The sequence below is a fragment of the Synchiropus splendidus genome, chromosome 1, assembly GCF_027744825.2.
Source record: "Synchiropus splendidus isolate RoL2022-P1 chromosome 1, RoL_Sspl_1.0, whole genome shotgun sequence".
Lineage (NCBI taxonomy): Eukaryota > Metazoa > Chordata > Actinopteri > Syngnathiformes > Callionymidae > Synchiropus > Synchiropus splendidus.
In genome coordinates this window covers 6,715,631-6,735,163 of record NC_071334.1, presented here as the reverse complement: position 1 = coordinate 6,735,163, position 19,533 = coordinate 6,715,631, and the positions used below count along the sequence as shown (strand labels likewise).

Genomic DNA, 19,533 nt, shown 5'->3' with positions numbered 1-19,533 from the left:
AGTTAACTTCCATTCTTGACTAGGGTCTGAGAAAAAATGTGTCTTCTCACATTGTATAATTCATGCGTCAGGACTCTCTTTTTGAAAAATTCCAGCCAGGTTTTTAGATCAGATCTCAGCACAGGAACAGCTTTTCTGAAAGAAACTTTGCCAAAGACAGGTGAAAGGTGAAAACTCCATTTTAATTATGTTTGAGCTTAGTGCAGTGTTTGACACTGTTGACCACAGAATTCTACTGGACTGCCTCGACTGCTGGGTTGAGCTGAGCTGTTTCCAGTGACAGGACCTGTTCAGTCACCTGGGGGAGCTCCTCTTCATCCACAGACAGAGCTACCTGTGGTGTTCTGTTTTACGTTTTTGCCATTCACTGAATTGGTGACAGCAAAAACGCTAGTTTTTAATCATGAGAAGTAAATCTGCCTCCAATCTGCAGCTGTCCTCATGCGGCCCGTCTCTTCATATGTCCGGCCGACTTGAGTTTTGCAAGAAACGGACTTCAGTCATGATGATGTTTCTGGATCTTTCCCACGAATAACACGGTGAAAACCGTCATGTTCAAGTCCACCTATAAGTTCGGTCATGTGAGATTTCATCTTTAAAAACAGATCATGCAGGGGCTCCTTGTTCTGTTGAACGCACCAGCCACACACTCGCAATCCAGCCGATTACTTTTGCCTTTGACCAGCTATGTCCACTTTCATCCAAGTATCCATTGTGTTCTGTCTTGTCTGCACATCAGATCTCCTGCAACTGACCTCGTCTTCTGTCCCTGACACAGAATTTCCGTCTGCCTGTTGGTCTCACTATCTCTCTGTACATGATATTTGTATCCGAGTTCTGAAGATGGTCTCCCAGAGAAGTGAGCTGAAAAACTTTTCCCCATAAGATGTTGGTTAGATTCCCGTCTTCCCCACCTTCAGCTTACCTGACTCGCCATCAGAGCAATTCTTTGTGCTTATTGATGATTTGTGGCTTCAGTTCCGTTTCCCTCAGTAAAAAACAGTGACCGGGAAAAAGAGAGGAGGAGACTTTTTAAGGTTGTACCGTCCCTTTCTCAAGTCTTCGGTGAACTGGAGGAGAGAAATAACCTCCTGTGAAGCTGCTTCATCTTTGGTGTAACAGGTTTTGTCTTTGGTCACAGAAAAACCTCATGAATCCAGCTGAGGACAAATCGACGAGCAAATCATCTGAGGATTTTCAGGAGGGCACAGACTAGACGGCGGGACCATGGTCACCTGGACGTCGCACCCATAAGGCCACCCCAGGGCCCAGAGGGGGGAGAAACCAGGAGCAGAGATGAACTTGAGCTGGCGTCGGCAGTCACCTGGGGATCTAACCTTCACCCAACACTAATCTCCAGGGCGACGGGCAAGTGGACCGCGACCTCCTCTTCAACCATCTCGACGGCAAAGGTAGGCATTTCTGTTTTTTAAATCTTGACCGAGCCAAACTTTATACCTGCAGTAAATCACACACCCTCATGAATCAAATTCGACTTAGGTGGACTTGCAGGGCTCAGGCGGGGAAGCGGGTGCCCAGTTGTTGTGAGGTTGTTGCTCTTGAGCAAGACGCTGAGCCACCTGTAACTGCTGCTGATGAACTAGCCGGGGTCGGGCTCAGTGTTTTTGTGTGTGTGTAAACATGTGTGCGGGACTACAAGTGCAAGTGGTTGATTGAGAATAGTACTTCAGTACTTTAGAAAACTCTGGGCCTTGAGGAGTCTTCAGGGATGGAGATACGTCTGAGTCTTCTCTCAGGAACAGAAGGAGTCTTTCAGTGGAGTTACAGTTCAAGGCTTGGGGTGGGATAGAAGCAGTCGGAAAGTGAAAAGATCCGCCATATGACACATTGTGACAGTATTACAAAGGCAATACAAATGTACCATCCTATATCTAACCTTTTTCCATTCAAGACAAGACATTTAACATTTTACTGCCGGGGATCTAGAGTCGGAGGAGCTGATCCCCATCTGCTATGGCTGCTGGCTGTCCAGCGACAGACTTGAACTTTGAAAAATATTGTCCAACCCAAGTTTATTGTTCGTCTGTGCTGTAGGGCAGGGGTTCTGAACCTTTTTGATCTCGGGGCCCACCTTTCCCAGAACAAATGTGTTACTCTTGATCTCATTTGTGATCAATAATATAAATATATTTAATCTACTTAAAGCGTAAACAAGCCAAAACCTTGTGAAATGACATGAAAGCATGTGATCGTTGCAGAGATATTTGTCATAGAAAGGTCCAACCAGCAGCAGAACCGGGTGAAAGTCATGTTCATCAAATTTACTAAAGAAAAAAAGAAAAAAAATACACTTAATGCAAACTGTTGAGAAAACTGTAAAAACTGAATAAAATTCTCAATCAATCAAATGTAATAAAACCATGTCTGATAGATATAGCTGTTAATAAACTTTGCAAATTCAGGAGGAAACGTCCGTCTTATCGTTGGATTTTGGCTGTTTAAAAATGCCGAACAGATTTCTGCGGATTTAGCTTCATCCCCCATGATCTTCATTTGCGTCCAGGTAAATATCCTCATTGTGTTTTCTCTCGCACTGTCCTCCCTCTCTTTTTCTCTTTTGGCTGTTGCCATGGAAACCGGTCCAAATCATTGTTCGCTGACTCAGGGAAAGGACGGCTCTGGCTGACTGGGTCGATCTGATCTCCATCACTAGGTGGCATGTCAGAGCTATTTGAGACGCTGCAGGAAGCTTTTTGTTGCTGAGAAAATGTGTGAAGAAATAATTGTCTCACAGGTTTTCACTTTCCATTCGCTGATGCAATTCCGGAAAGACGACAGCTGCTCTTCCATGTTTTGACATCTGTCTGTCTGGTTTGATTGAAAGCACTTCGTATATCCATTCAATTCTTTTCTACCTAAAATGGTGTCAGAAATAAAAAGATATTTCTAATACTACACTATACACTATTGCCAAATATATTATGGAAGGATGGTTGGAGGATTTAAAATTCCTTTTGGTCTCTTAATTCCGGAAGCTGTCCTTTAGTTTTGTCTGTACTGCAGCTAGAAAACCTCTTGTGTAAAAGGCAAATAGCTCTTGTCACATGTCCAGTTCAATACAACATTGTAGGTAAATGCCACTTGATGGCTCTTTCAACAGACACAAGAGTGTTTCTCCGTCCATATGAGTCAGTTTAACACTTTTCCAACACAAACCAGTCTAGAATACTCCCTGGGGGGCGGAGCCTGGCCCAGCTAGAAAGGGTGACAGGCCTCCGGTATATATATATATATATATAGTTCCTATAAATAATAAAGTGGGATCTGAGACTGCAAATGCTCCATAAGATATTGTTTGGACTAGGGCTGCGACGATGAGTTGACGTCATCGATAACATCGACAACAAAAATTTATCGATGTGAACATTTGTGCATCGATGCGATGCGATGTGTTGCTGTTGTTTCTCTGCCTTTAATTGGTTCCTGACTGAGCTCCGACTCCAACTGGCTCCGCGTGACCACCTCCCACTGACCGCCTCAGTCACAGTCACGGAGGAGTTCGAGCGGCGACGGGTCGTAGTGTTCAAAAGTGTGGCTGCGTCTTGTTTGCAAAGAAAAAGGTCTTCAGGATGACCAAACCCTATTCGACACCATTGTAGGATGTGTTTGGTCTGTGACGCCACACACCCTCCAGCTAACAGCTAGCATGTCGGTTAGCACTGAGCTAACTTGTAAGAGGGAATTGATTTGTTTTGAATGATGTCTCACACGTAACATCTGCGCTACTAGAGTGATTTTTTTTTTATTCTTACAGTGATGTAGTGAAGTGTCCTCAGTGTCTCTCCTCCTAATAATAACCAGAACTGAACTAGGGAGCTACACCGAACACATTGTTTCAGATTATTATTCAAATAAGACCTTTTGAGATTGGATATTTTATATGGGACACATAGGTGTGTAGTGATGATTTGAAATCTCAGGGACCAATTTGAAAGAACTGGAGCTCTCTGTCAACTGTTTCATGCTTCACAGCGTTAAAAACATGCTCCTGGATCATGTGTCATGATTTTAATACCCTTGTTTAATAACGTATGTTAGAGTCGGAGTATCACAGTGAGATGGTCTAAGCCATTGTAGGTGAAACAGAAATCCCAAATAGGTCTAAACAAAGGTAATAACAATTCGTTGACTAATCGAAAAATAATGAATAGATAAGTCGACAATGAGAATCATTGTTAGTTGCAGCCCTAATATGGACACTGTTTTATCAACCCTGCAGTCTTCTCATGAAACCGCTTCTGCCCATCACCGGTCACACGTCAACTAGCTGCATGGCATGTCTAAGCCAGAGATAACCTCCGTCCTGTCCTCTGTGACTTTAGAATGTCTGAAGTGGTAGCCAGTGCCCGGTCGCTTCTTCCTTCATGGGACAGTCCCAGAAGCCGCCACCAAACTGGCCGTACCTGGACCCCTGAGTCAGCAAACTTTTGATTTAGAAGATTTGAAGAAGCACATTTTCTTAACCAGGAAATCACCACCTCCCAGCTCTCTCCCGTCACTGAAGTCTCCGTATTAAAAAAAGAGTCCTCCACTTGCTCATCCTGTAAATGACACACTGTTCACTTCTCACTGCTGGGCGACCCACTCAGATGACTCTATTGTGACAGTAGGTGCAGTAATGACTCGCTGTGTGATTGCATTCTCTCCTCCACGGAGAAGGACAGTAGCCAAGCACATGCATTTGTGCGAAATGAAGCAACGGCAAATGAATCCTTGGGCTGATTCTTTGCTCGGAGCTGAATGGAGAGTTAATGGCTTTCGCCGAGGAACTCGCGTACGAGTCGCTCGTGGGACTACAATCCCATTTTAATCCCACTTTAGGAAAGCTATTTGAGTTTCGAATCGACTGAGAGCCCAGTGTTGTTTGTCAATCTAACTGGAAACTATGAATCACCAGCTCGCACAATAGTTGCACCGGTTTTCAGCCGAAACAAACCATTTCCAGGCTGATATGTATTTGAAGACACGAGCAATGAAGTCTATTGACCACGACGTATGTACAGGTATCAACTTGAGGCGTGATAGAACTCTAACCGGAGGTACAGTTGTACTCACTTGGTGAGTACGATCAAAGGCTGGACAATTCCTTTTTTCCCCGCCATTTAGCTTGGCTGAGCTCCCGGAGGCAACAGCCAAAGCGAAGAGGCCCAGACTTCACCTTCTCCACCTTCTGGGATCTCAATGAACAAGAGGTTGTGAGAGCAAGGCGCAATGTGACATGTCACATGCAAGCGGAGCTTTGGCTGCGAGGGATTTCAGTGTTGTTCACGTGTGTGTACTGTGGTTATATGGGAGCAACAGGTTTCTGCACTGTTATCTATCAGATTCCATCAAATCATCCTGAAGAGTTTCCATATGGGAGGGAGTTTCCTCCTGACCAATCGCAGCAGAGTGGGCGTGGCCTCAAAGAATGAGATTTTTGATAGCATATTTTGGAGTATAAGGCTGTGTCCCATTTCTCCCCCTAACTCTCGCACTTAACACTAGCGCTTGGTTCTGAGCTCCCTCCACTATGAAGTGCCCTCCGATGACGTCCCTAAGAATTGGGCTAAGAAACGACTTCATGACGTCACGTGTAAAGACAGCGTGTCATTGGCTGCCGTGCTGTGTTTTGTTTCCTGCATATCCAGTGTTGGAGACAACATTTTGGAAATGACAGCTCCAACGTTTCTGCAACCTCTTGCGTCGCCGCTGATCATCTCACTTGGTTTGGTGAACCAACGGAGAAGAAATGGGCGGAGCCTATGTAGCGGTGATAGATGTGTTAGAGGCGTGAGGATGCTAACGTTAGCCTGGATGCTAGCCCACTGTTGTTTGTTCAGAAGAAATCCAAACCTACTGTTGTACATCCATGTTGTATTGTTCCTGTTGTGGGACACGGTCGACCATTTGGCTCGCTAACGTGTGACACCAGAGAAAGTCAACAAAGGGAAGAGTCGTCCTGGCTACTAACATGTCCCTGTTGTCCTGTCCAACATTGTTTTGACATAAAGTCCTTTGGTCTCCTGGAAATCTCTCCACACTTCATATTCCCACTTGGTTTCAAGTCAGCTCTGGGGCTCCCTGGGTTTGAAAGGATCACTTCAAGTGGTGAACGGCCAGTGAGGAAGATTGGGACACACTTCATGTGAACATGCAAAACCCAGTGTTAGGGTGAGGAATGGGACACAGCCTTGGGACAACAGTTTTGTGCGCGCTCATACTACTGTGTTCAAAATGGGTCTCAGATCAGTTTAAAAACGCTTACATTTGAGGCCTCTGTTATTGAGGTGATTTTTGTGTGGTGGTCACCTTTCGAGGATGATGGTTGGACTGAACTGATCTGCGAGGGGCTTGATAGCCAGAGCGCCTCAGAGAGGCGGCGGCGTGGCATCAAGGAGCGATAAAAAAGGAGCTGCAATTATTCTGCATCACAGCTGCTTGGTTTGAGAGGGCAATGATTAAGTGGGAGGAACTGTATTATTCTTTGATAAAGCTCCTTTCAGTTGTTTTAGTGGAGGAATCAATGAGCTCCACTCCTCCATGGACTCAATTCCTTCCCTTCATCTGCTGCCCCCCAGTCGGTTCTGAGGTCTGGAATGCGGAACTGAGATTTCCGCTCCTTCTTACCGCCCCCCCATTTGAGCTATTGCGCTCTCCAGACAACAAAGAATGACGTCGGCCTCTCGATGAAATTGTCAGATTGCACAACTTGTCGGCCTTGTGTGTATCTATTCATCTTCATTATGCCGCGCTGCTCTTGCTCTCCACAGGTATCCTCTCTTCCGCTGCGATGGCAGAAGCAGTCGCCATAGCAACAGAGTGCCTACGTTGAAGCGATAGAAGCAAAAGACAGGCTATATTGTTGAACACCATATTCAATTCCCACTGTCTCCCTCACACGCGGCATGCTCATCAGTTTAAACTCCAGATTGGTCTCCTAGAGCTCCTCATGCTGCTTGTTTCGCCTTCCTCTCACCCGTTTCTCCAGTAATCCTCCGTGAATGCCTGTGTACCAGAGTTAAGGGCCAATTATACTTTCAGAGTCTGAGGAACATGTTTTATGATACGCAGAACTGGATCCCTGGTGTGTGGTAAATGCAAGCCAGCCCCTCCTCCACACCGTAGCTGGAGGTGGAATCTGCTTGTTAGCTGCATTATTTACTCTTTTCGTGCTGTTGAATCAAAGTCTCGCACCCCTGAGCGCTTTCCGGCTTTATGAGGAAGCACCAGGGTCCTCAGGTGGAGGTGGGCTGCTCCAGTCAGGGGGCTACCGTGTCTGTTTGTTGCCTCCTCATTCATATATTCATCAGGCGGCAGAAGTTGCTGACGTAAGTGAGAGGTAGAGGAGGCCTGGAAGTGAGAGGCAGGATGTGTCAGAATAAGTGCAAAGATTGGAAAAAAAAAAATGTAATTTACATTATTTGACACTTTCAAGGGGAGACTGAAAAAAGCGGAACATCTGCAACATGTAAAATCAGTACTGAGCACGGTGACACTCAGAAGACCAAATTATTGTGTTAGTCCGGCTAAGTTTGGACTTTTAAAATTCATGTAAACAGCTTAGTCCGACGACTGGAAAGAAATTGGAATTTCTCCTAGTTGGACTACATCACCTGGATAAAGGGGTTAATAGCTGGATGAAGCTAGCATGTAGCCAGTAGCTGGACTAAGCTAGCATGTAGCCAGTAGCTGGACTAAGCTAGCATGTAGCCAGTGGCTGGACTAAGCTAGCATGTAGCCAGTAGCTGGACTAAGCTAGCATGTAGCCCAGTAACTGGACTAAGCTAGCATGTAGCCAGTAGCTGGACTAAGCTAGCATGTAGCCAGTAGCTGGACTAAGCTAGCATGTAGCCCAGTAGCTGGACTATGATAGCATGTAGCCCAGTAACTGGACTAAGCTAGCATGTAGCCCAGTAACTGGACTATGATACCATGTAGCCCAGTAACTGGACTAAGCTAGCATGTAGCCAGTAGCTGGACTAAGCTAGCATGTAGCCCAGTAACTGGACTAAGCTAGCATGTAGCCAGTAGCTGGACTAAGCTAGCATGTAGCCCAGTAACTGGACTATGATAGCATGTAGCCCAGTAACTGGACTAAGCTAGCATGTAGCCAGTAGCTGGACTAAGCTAGCATGTAGTCAGTAGCTGGACTAAGCTAGCATGTAGCCAGTAGCTGGACTGAGCTAGCATGTAGCCAGTAGCTGGACTAAGCTAGCATGTAGCCAGTATCTGGACTAAGCTAGCATGTAGCCCAGTAGCTGGACTAAGCTAGCATGTGGCCAGTAGCTGGACTAAGCTAGCATGTAGCCAGTATCTGGACTAAGCTAGCATGTAGCCAGTAGCTGGACTAAGCTAGCATGTAGCCAGTAGCTGGACTAAGCTAGCATGTAGCCAGTAGCTGGGGCTTCAGCTACGCAGCAGAAGTAAACAGACTTTGAGACTTAACACAGTAATCTAATAACCTTCTATACAATGGAGAAGTCGTGTGTGCAACCTGATGCCCATGTCTATGGTGATCACTGTGTTTTGCAAAACTGGCCACGACCATGATCTACAGATGATCTTCAGCTTCCTTCACTCAGTTAGCTCCCACAGGAAGATTGGAGGTGATTTGTTGGTTTAAGGAGACCATAGTTGCTAGGTTAGTCGGAGCTAGACTTGGCTTGTTGGTGCCCTCTCGACTGAACGACAACAAGTCAACAACATACTTCTGTCTGGATTAGTGGAGCAGGAGATTCATTCTACAACTGACTTGTGGTTCCAGTGGGATGTTTTCAGCAGTCAAGGGTCGCTCATGATATTGACCGTGTTTAACTTACTCCACGCAGCGCTTCATCCTGTCCGCACATGGTCTCATCTTCCAGAGTAAGCCCAGTAAATACCAGCACAACACACTTGCAGAGGCTGTCTCAGGGCGAGGCACCTTGGACAGGTCTCGAGTTCAGCTCATACAGACTCGAACACACACCGAAACCTACAGTACAAACAATAGAGAGTCATACACAGTCATACACAGACTCATGACCCAGATTCAGTGGAAACCCTGGGTTGGTTCAAGGAGGAATGGAACCACAAGTGAACACAAGTGTGCGTACAGTTCAAGGTGATTTTTTTCTGAATGAAAGGTCATATTTTATCATTACTAATACTGCTATGCTTGCAGAATATTTATACCAAACCTGTTGCTACCTTCTTCTCAAGCTGAATGCTACAATCACCCCAGTTATTTTGCAGGTTTCATTGAATCATTACTTTTATCTATCAATCATACTTGTACCTTCACTCATACTTTCTTTTTCCTCTAGTTTTCTCAAGCTGTTTTCATTCAGGTCTTTACAACTCAACGAGACACTTGCTAATTGGGGTAGAAACGTGTTCAGCGGTCGCCTCGGCAACCACTCAGCCGCGAGGCCATCGACAAACACGATCTCACTTCCTCTGTCCACATGAGTCTCCATGATCACTCAAATTCACACACTTTGGATCCATGGTTAAAGTTTACCGATATGCATTACCTTCAACTCATCTCATCTCATTTCACATGATTTTGTTTATATTGAAATATAATAGAAAAATTCTGCTCAGAAGGAGCGTCAGTGAGTGTGGTATGGAACACCAGTGGTTAGCACAATATTTGGAAAGTGAAATACTACTTGTGTATGTGCCCTGTGAAGACCTATTGGCCAGTGCAGAATGTACCCACCTCTCGCCCCGAGTAGCTGGGATGGTTCCCAGCCCTCCACCAGTGAATATGCTAAACACAATGAATGAATAAATGACGTAATACTGGTTCATTTCTCAGCTCAGTTTCTAGTTTGCTCCCATTCTGACCACAGAGAAGCAAACGGAGAAGCAAAAGCAGCACATTTCAGGGGCGACTGTAGACATGTGAGATGAGGTGTTGGCTGGGCAGAAGGAGGTAGAAAAAAGGATGACGTGACAGTTCGGTCGGTCTTGGCCCATAAGTCATCACAGCGCGGGGCAGTGGGGATCGCACAGCTAACACTGTGTGACACGGAGGAGAGCGGAGCTGTAAAGAGCGATGACATCAGGGCAGACAAAAAGAGAAGGAGCTAAGAAGTGTGGGTGGGCCAGTGAATGTGCTCCTCTCAGCTCCGCTCCACTCACACGACTGAAGCGTCCGTCTTTATTTCATTGGTCTTGGTTTGTTTTGCAGCAAGATGAGATGAAGGCCAGAGTAGCATGTGTGAAAATATTATTTCCTCAGCCAAGTTTGTATTATTCTCTTGCATGTTAGGCAGAAACCACAAACTGTTTTGGTTCAATGAAAAAATAAAAGGTTTTCTCAGGTTGAGACCATTCTATGGATCCCTCAAACACTGCCTTGTGTTTCCTAGCAACTCTCATTCATAAAATGCCATTTTAGGGCAAGTGGAGGCTGAATGTTTGTGCAGAGTTAACAAGGAAAAAATGTTATCCAACATCCGCTCTCTGATTAATATCTAATAGCCATGTTCGTGCGAATGTTCAGTGTGAACTGAGTTCACGGCAGATGCTGCTTTGAGGGGCAAGTCAGTCACCAGTTTTCAGTCAAATAATTCTTCAGCGCTCTCTGCTGGTGATGGATCGATGAAGCTTCATGAAACAGTTTTGCATTGTCATTTGGAAAACGCTGTGCCGTGTCATTAAAATAGTTTTTCAAAGAGAACGACTGCACAGCAGAGAGGGCCATCTAGTGGTCCCTGATAAAGAACTCGCTGTTTCAGTCTTACTGGATCTCAGATGGAACCACTCGTTCCCCTCCACCTCTCTTGGTTTGAGACAATTTTGAACGACAAGAACTGTCCAACCCATCCATGCTTTTTTACACCACAGGCCACGCTGATCTCTGGTGATGTGTCTGTAACAGAGGCCAAACATGTTTCTGGGCTAGTATAAGTTTTTCACGACTCATCCGATTCTATTCTAGTTTTGTTCGCATCCGTAAAAAGTACTGTAAAGTAACTACAAGTAAAGTCTGACAGGTCATGTTAAAAAGCCTCTCAGTCCATCTAGTGTTTTTGGCTGTAGTTTTACTAGGTTAAAAAAAGACTCAAGGTTAACTAACATTATATATTGTGCACTCTTAGCAAGAGGAAGCTAAATTCCCATTATTCTGACTGTCCTTAAAGGCACCATCCCTCATTCTCCCACCAACTGAGGAATTATCTGCACTCCTGTTGCTCCCATGAAGGATGAACTGCTTTTCCTGTCTGTTTTGACACTGCTGTTTGGCCAGTGTTGAACCGAAGCCTCAAATGATGCAAACCTGGCTCTTTTACTGAAAAACTTGTCAAATTTCTTTCCACATTTTTGGTCAAAATCTTGCCAATTAGTGTCCTCGGGCTTGTGAACTTTTCTTCCCTCACAGATCCTCGCTGCACACATTGTAACAGCGGTGACATAAACTGCAGCTTTTGGCCTCAAAATAAATAAAACATCGCGATTCATGAAAAGAGTGTCACCATGGCAACGCTGGATTTTTCGCATTGCCAGGAACAAGACAGCGGGACGAGGCTGCCTACAGTTCTGCTCCTCTCTTGTCTTCACATCTGCTTCACAATTCAATTATTGTTGCGATGCAGCGACGCTCATAATCTGATGGTTCACCATCCCAAGACGTTTCCAGTCCCAACACTGTTATTAGAAGTCAATCATCAACATTCACTCTGCCGTCCATTAACATCAGATCGTATGTTTGCGAAAGAAAACAACCAGGAAGTTGCGAAAGAATCATCCAAGTTTTTAAAACATGATCCTTATCACACTACGACGTTGTGTTGTCTCAGATCAAATCATGATCTTCCTCTCACCATTTATAGTTTGTGTATTTGCTCACGGATGAAAAGAGCTGGGATTTTTCTCTCTGCTATAGAGATGGACAGACTGACAGATGAGGCGAGGGAAGAGAGAATGAAGTGATGATACAGTGATTTGTCGTGAGAGTAAGGACGCTGGAGGAGCAAGCGTGGTACACAGTTAGCATTTAGTCAGCAAGAGTAATGGACAAAGATAGAGGGAGGTGAAGAAGAGAGTGCGGGCCAGATGGAACGGCCGGTGACGACCGTGACGTCAGAGTAGCAGCAAGAGTGAAGGAGAAGCTTTTGGGACTGTATTATTATCCCGGGGGCTCGGGTGATCACCTGCTGTGTGTTTTTGTTTTTTTACGAATATTAATTCTGGTACTGAAGCTAGGCACCAGAGGTAGATGCTTACTACCGTACACACGATGATACAATGAGTTTTTAAAACATACAAATGTACAGTATAAAAGAAAAGAACTCCTTTGAGAAGAGATCTTGTTCCTACATGAGCCGCAGTGGTCTATAAGCCGCGGGTGCAGTGGTGCTGTCTGCGCCGTAGAAAGGCTTAAAAATGCATGAGGATCACTTCTAAACTAGTTTGGAAAACGGCTCCAGCATGGAGACTGACTCATGAAACAAACTGGCCAATGTTCTGAACTGGAATCATCAACTCCTCACATCTTCTATTGACATTAAAGCGCTCAAAATGTGTCCCAAGTTCCGACACCACAGCTGGTCTCAGCTGCTGCTTCTCTTCTCTGCTCCTCCAGGAGATTGGCCCTGTGGGCGGCGTTGCGAACACGCGGGACAAAAAGCTTTAAGGTCAATAACACGCCTGTGATGTCATGGGTTTAATGTGATGAGGCTCAATATTTTGGCAGCAAGACGCTCTTTAGCCTGGAAAAATCCATATTTTAGCCGCGTCGCTGTATAGGCTGCAATGTAGTCCCACAGTACATGAAGTATGGAAAGCAGGATTGGAAACTGAAAGTGAGAGAGAATGGCTTCATTTCCAGCCTATTCAGCCCATTTTACTCTGCCCCAGAGTTAATGTCTCGCAGATGACATCATGATCTCATGTGAGTTATTCATGAGGCGATGAATTATAGAAACCTGAATGAGCGTTGGCCTACAAGGACATGTCTTGTGGTCCGTTTGTGTCTGCACTTTCATGAAGTTTCGTCTTCCCCCCCAACTAATGGCTGCCTCCTCCTCTGTGCTGCCGTGATATATGTGGTGATACAATATTCCAGCCTCTTTTCATCACAACAGTAATGGAATGTGAGTTGTTGCACACGTGCTCAGCTGTCACGTTGCTGTCAGGTTGGCATGCTCCCTGGGTTTGAAGGGATCATTTCAAGTGGTGAACGGCGAGTGTCCTCGGTCTGAGGAGGATTGGGACACACTACACTGACACGTGACGCGCAGTGCCCAGTGTTGGGGTGAGGAATGGGATTTCAGGGGCAGATGGCAGCACCAGTAGCTTCAGCGGACAAAGTAGTCAGACCGATGTTTTTACATCCCAAACACACAACACAGACAACTTCTTCCAAACAAGCACAACTGTCTGGTGGCAGGCTTTTTCACCTTCAAAACTTGAGTTCATGTTATTCTGTTCCGCTTCATTGCGATTAATGCTGAACGGAATGGTGAAAAGATTGTTGCAGGAGTTGCTCGGCAACATTACCCTTCATAATCTGAGTGATCCAAACAAGCAGCGCCCGCTGAGGCTCCAGAGATTTCGAGCTCCTCTCGACTGTTGGCTAACTACAGGGAATTTCATCATTCCCACGTCGCCTCTGCAGGGTGTAATTTGACATGTGCTCCCTGTTATCAGCGACATTTAAATGTACGGTAATGACACGCTTCCCCTGACAAAGAAAATTGCAGATCAGATCAACTCTTGGTTTCAAGCGAAGTTGCTCCTGCTCAGGCTTTATCTGCATGTCAGACAAGAGGAACTGCTCTGGAAAAAAAGATTTTCACTTGACATTATCAGGGAGAACACGACATATTTTCTTCTCACTGAAACGTCTGTGGGAAATAATACAATATTTAATCAATGTCTTTTATTGACTCAATCACTGCAGTCAATAATCCAACCAAGCAAATTAAGGCCAGCCATCAAGGGTCAGAGGGGATCAATACTTTCTTCATTTGATTCTCAATCTCAACAGCCCTCGTGTTCCACCCTGCCTTTATTTAAAAAGGTCACGCAGCATCGGTGTAGAAGAAGCGGAGCTGATACTCTTATTGATCTTTGAAGGCCATCACCATGGTTGTCCTCCAGCTCTGGCCTCCCTCTCACACGACCTGCTGAACCAGCCGGTGAAGTGAAGTCCAGAACTATCCCCTTGTCAAAGGAAGAAATACCCCTCCGGCCTGCAGAGGAAACTGACAGACCAAGCTGGCCGGCCTCTTGTTGTCTCGCAGACTGTTGCTAAACTTTCAGAAATTCCCACCATCGCTGCCATCTGTAGTTGATCGGGCTCTGCCAACAGGCCCAGATGGCACACGGATACTATGTCCTTTCTCCATAAACTCTGGAACAGCCGGGATCGGCAGCATTTTCTGAGATTAGTCTGAGCTTCTGAAGGAAATACAATATTTGCTTATCCATGATGGTGACTTTAATCGTCTCTGAGTGCCCTTTGATATGCCGCACTTCTTTAGAGTGCAATGGCACGTTGGCATCCATCGTGTTTTTTGAGGTATGAGCTGATGGTTTCCAAGCTTTGCTGGTCGAGGCAACACCGTGTTTTATAGAGTTTGAATAATTTCAAAGATTTATAGAGCGTGGGGGATGGTTAGGTGGTCGATGCCACCCGGCACCAACTGATCCAGAGACAGGTAGATTTTTTTTGCAGCGCTGTTATTGGTACTTCTCCTGCACCCTTTGTGCTGTTTGTGAGTCTTGAACATAGGGCTGCAATAAACAGGGGACAGTATACTTCACTTTGGATCACTTTGGGTTTTTAGTACTTTAAGGAGCTGATGTTTAGATGTCGACCAATATATCGGTTTGGCCAATATATCGGCCGTTTTTGGGCTATTTTTCGATTATTGGTCCACATGGCTATCAGCCTCCTTCATATCATATCGGCCCCTTACGATATTTGTCCAGTTGTGCTATTTTGTGTTAAGAATATAGCCTGCCACTCATTCATCCCTTAGTCAAAGTGCATGTGAAATTTACTGCCTTTTTTGGATGTTTTGTTAATTCGTGTTTTCATCAGTGATAGAAAGTTTGTTGTTTGTATGTGCCATTGAACCGTTTTTGCAAGTTAGTCAACATTTTTCTGTTCCAGTTAAGTAATAATATCGGCCATCGGCCTTCCTAAGCCACTGGATATCGATATAGTTATCGGCCCTTAAAAAGCATATTGGTCACCCACTAGTAATATCCTCCCCACTGCATTTGCTGAGTCATCATGACGAGATCTTGAATGATCCTTTCCCTCTTTTTTGAGTTGACATTCCTGACCATGTTTCAGTGTTTAGGAACAGCGTTGACACATTAGCTGATTGTTGAGGTCTTGACAATGAGAGCCCAAGTTCAAAAGGAGCTAGTTCTTTACAAATGTCATTTTAGAAACATGCAGCTGGCAGCTGTGACGTGGAGGCAGGATTTTGGTCAGAGGCCGGACGTGCTCCGCGGGCCAGACTGGAGATGCTTGGTGAACATGTACCTGTTTTTCGTTTGCGTCGCATTTGAGTAACTTGTACAACTCTTTGATGAGAAGTAGCCATTCTGTCTGTTGAGGTTTTGATGCCAAATTGTCCAGAGGTGCGATTGATTGTGTCTGAGAGTTTCCCTGTCTGGCCTCCTGTCCAGTGTGTCCCTTGCCCCTCACCCTGTGCAGACCCCTGCAGCCACTGTTGAGAGAGTAAGAGGTGGAAATAGTGGATGTTTTTACTTGTTAGTAGAGTGAATGTGTATTTCAACTAGACACCTGTATGAAGCAGCAGGGGTGTCATTTTTTTAACAAACATGAGAGGACCTGCCCTTCATGGTGGAAGGTTTGTTTGACACATAGAGAGCTCTTGACCTGCTTCAGCGAGTGATTTACACGTGTGTGATCAAGAGGTGTCTCCGTGTGTTGGTGTGAGGTGAGTTAAGAGTTGTGATGTTTGCTGTGTTAACATCTAAATGTCAGAGTTTTATTTCACCTGAAAACCAAACTCGTCTCTGTGGAAAGACCAAGGCCGAACCAGAAGGACCAGATGACCTTGTCTCAGTCTTCCATGGTTTGAAACGGTATAATCTGGCCATTTGGGACACAATGCCGATTGAAAGAGTGAAGAAAGAAAGAGGACACACATTCAGACCAGATACGAGAGCAGAGAAGACAGTGCTGGATGAGAGTATTTGGCTCTCTGGGTCACATCTGATGAATTGAAAACGCCGCAGCTGCGGTTTTACGCTCTGAAAGGGATGACTGGATTATCCCACAGTCAGTGATTACGTCCTCTTAAGTAAAAATTTAAAAATATCTCAGCTGTGAATGGGACGCAGTGAGGACTCTAGACACGAGGATCAGGGTATTTGTCACGGCGAACAGTGCAACCCGGCCACGGAGAACAGCGGAATTACCCGTCTGCGGAAGAGCACTGTAAATATCTGCTGCCGTCCAACTCATCCTTGATATGTTGAGGACGCCATGATGGGACGTTTGCATCGCTCTATCCTCTGCTCCATAATCCGTACTTTTTCATACGTTTGGTAAACTTTACAAGTTGCTGTGTATGAATACTGTCTCCTGTCATTCTCTCTGCCTGGAGAGTCCTTGGTATTCCGGCCCACTCTGGTCCTGCCATTAGTTGATAAAATAAAATAAATAAAAGCCAATATTAAGTAAGGGAGGGCGGTGTAGGTACCAAATCTGTCCGCTTGCCAAACGTGTCCTACTTGCCGCCGGATGATGACATCACATCCAACATTTTTTTTTTTAATGTGTCAATGAGCCAGAGAAATTGAAATGTAGGATTTCATGGCGCTTTTGTCCGTTCTTCTCTGTGGTCTACGGAACAACGAGTCGCGTCTATTTTTATTTACTTTGATGCAACAATATAGATCGTTTGTATCGATTGTAATTTTCGTGCAATATCAAATAAAAATGATGAGCTGTACATGTCAGCCAATCACAATGCGTTGTTTCGCAGACAAATACAGACATAAACTTCACAAACAATCTAATGACTAACATCGTATTTTGTATAAATATATGTTACGCATGTGACAGAAATTGCTAAGAAATCCTTCATTTCGAACAAAAATCCAGAACTCGAACGCCCCCCAAATAAGCTGGAAAAACATAACCTGCACGGACCGATCAGCTGACTCAGGACGCGCTCTGTTATTGTGTATAACGCAGCCTCTGTATGCAGACGTGTCCCGTTAGCTACATTTACTGACTGTTGTTTCTTCATATTGAGGTGTAAAACCTTTCCTGTCTCCACACTGGACCGTGGTAGAGTGTCACAGGGGAGGTGCTGGAGCGCTCACTCCAGGGTTTGATGTCCTGTTGTGGGCTGGAGCTGGGACAGGGATGAGGCGAGTCTGGGACAGAGTGTGACTTGGTTTATGACTTTGTCACAGCCAAACTGCACAGAAGCGCACATTCAGAGCTGGACACGCACCGGGCACCTCTTCACTTCTGGAGAGACCTCACTCACTCGGCAACCCCTCCCACATGCAGCGGCCACACACATAGAGGAACAGCGCACCTGCAGCAGACACTCTACATTCACTCCTACAAAAGACTATTTTAAGGCTTGGAACGCATTATTTCTTTTTCCATTCATTGTAATGGGTAAAATCGATTCAGATTTCAAACAATTCGCTTCTCGAACGGCTGTCTGGAACGGATTGTGGTCGAGAACCCAGGTACCACTGTGTGTGTGTGTAATATATATATATATATATATATATATATATATATATATATATATATATGTGTGTGTGTATATGTATGTATACCGGATGTGACGTCAGCACCCGCGGCAGGTAAGCGGGCAGGTTTTGTCCCTAAAGCTTTATGAACAGTGAGACAAGTGGTTCTAATGTTGTGACTAATCATGAATCACATCTTTTGAAAAGCGTTAAAAATGAATGCCTTTGGTGTGAGAAACACGACATACGTGTCTTTCGCGCACGGCTCCCTCCCTCCCTCCTCCTCCTCGCTCTCTTCTCTCCTCACTTCACCCTCACTCTCGCCCTCTCTCCACGGAGGATGGGCAGATGAAGAAGTCGCTCCTGCTGGATGCAGCGGAGCTTCACGGTGTCGGAGGAGTAAAGCGCGGATCTTCGGGGTTTTTTTTCTCTCCTTCGTTTTCATTTTTCAACCAACTTGGATTCTACATTCCCCCTCTCCCCCGACCCCCTGAAAATGAGGCTTTGGGGCGGGATTGACCGGTTGGGACCCTCCGCGCTGCGGCTCCGGGGGTGTTAGCAGATGCCGCCGGTGGAGTCGGTACCTGTCTCGCGGTCACGCCGGCTCGGTTCGTCCGAGTGATCCTGCCCGCTGCTGCGGTGTCGCCCAAGAGACTGTCGTGGTCGTTACGAAGCGGATGCTCCACCTGCAGCAGCAGCAGCAGCAGAAGATGGACAACTACTCTGCCCTGCAACGTAAGACCCAAGCAACAGCAGCAGCCGTCACCTGCCGATGAGTTAGCGCTGAAATGCTCCTACATTTCATTCCTCCATTCAAGCACCGTTTAGCGTCTTTTACCGGGCGAATGCCGCGCACGCGACTGACCAGTGTTCTCTATTGAGGGAGGCGTCATGCGACAGTCTCAAGTCTTCTGTGCCACCGAGGCTTTTAAACACCCAAATGTTGTCTTTAGAAGCGACAAACCGGTAGTGAGACGCGACCATGGAGCCCGCATGACTGCAGTGTGTGTGCGCGTTCCTCTCTGTCTGTTCGAGAGGAAACCAAGTGACAGCGATATTTAGCTCTCCATATCTTCACATGCAACCTTCTGCCTCCCCGCCATAAACACCATCTGCCTTCAGTTTGTCTTCATAGCCTGATAAAGATGAGTTTTGCTTCTGTTTTTGGACTGAAATTTCTCCGAGACAACATGTAAACGAAGCAAATGAATCGTACACAGTGTACTATGTATCTAACTGACTACAACTGAAGTGTTCCAAGAGCTAGTAATGTATGTAGCAAATGTTACGAAACCAGACTTAAGCTAATTTCCTGAGCGTAAAAATGTTCGCGTTCTTGCTACATACTTTTGTTAAGTCTTTGTTCTCCCCCAAAAACTCAACTTTTATTGAAATATTGTTTATATTGCCACAGTAGACTTCACTGAATTGATGCGCATAAGAGGTTTGTGCGTAGACTATTTCAATTTATGTAACTGCAGAGGTGGTTTTTCATTGTCACAGCCCGGGATATCCAGTATTTAGTTGCGATGAAGCCCTTTGACAACATTGAAAAACATACATTAGTGTTCTATTGCTGCTTTCCAGTTCCCTTGGAAGTGGGAGGTGGGAGCTGGGAAGGATGTCACGTCTGAGTTCAGTACGTTCGAGTTGTCGATGTCGAAAAACAAGATAGTCATGTCCTCGAAAGCTATTCTCACTCATGCCTCGTCCAGAATGGAGCATCTCCATGATAAATACACACTCAGTATGCGACTGGAAAACAGGAAACACCAAGTTTATTTCTTTCTCTGTATTTTATCCATTCAAAAATTTCGACTTACTGCTACCATT

The 19,533-nt window shown here is 45.4% G+C and overlaps 1 protein-coding gene across 6 annotated transcripts in view; it reads left to right on the top strand.

Moving 5' to 3' along the window:
- lrrc7 (leucine rich repeat containing 7) overlaps positions 1 to 19,533 on the top strand; it is a 105,626-nt gene that overhangs the window by 14,182 nt on the left and 71,911 nt on the right. For 5 of the 6 annotated variants that reach the window (XM_053854688.1, XM_053854685.1, XM_053854684.1 and 2 more), the window contains exon 1: positions 18,033 to 18,435. In XM_053854688.1, coding sequence (XP_053710663.1) covers positions 18,378 to 18,435 — 58 coding nt within the window. In that variant the 5' untranslated portion in view covers positions 18,033 to 18,377. Of the gene's footprint in view, positions 1 to 1,141; positions 1,413 to 18,032; positions 18,436 to 19,533 lie in introns of those variants that run through there. The other variant, XM_053854686.1, reaches the window with a different exon arrangement.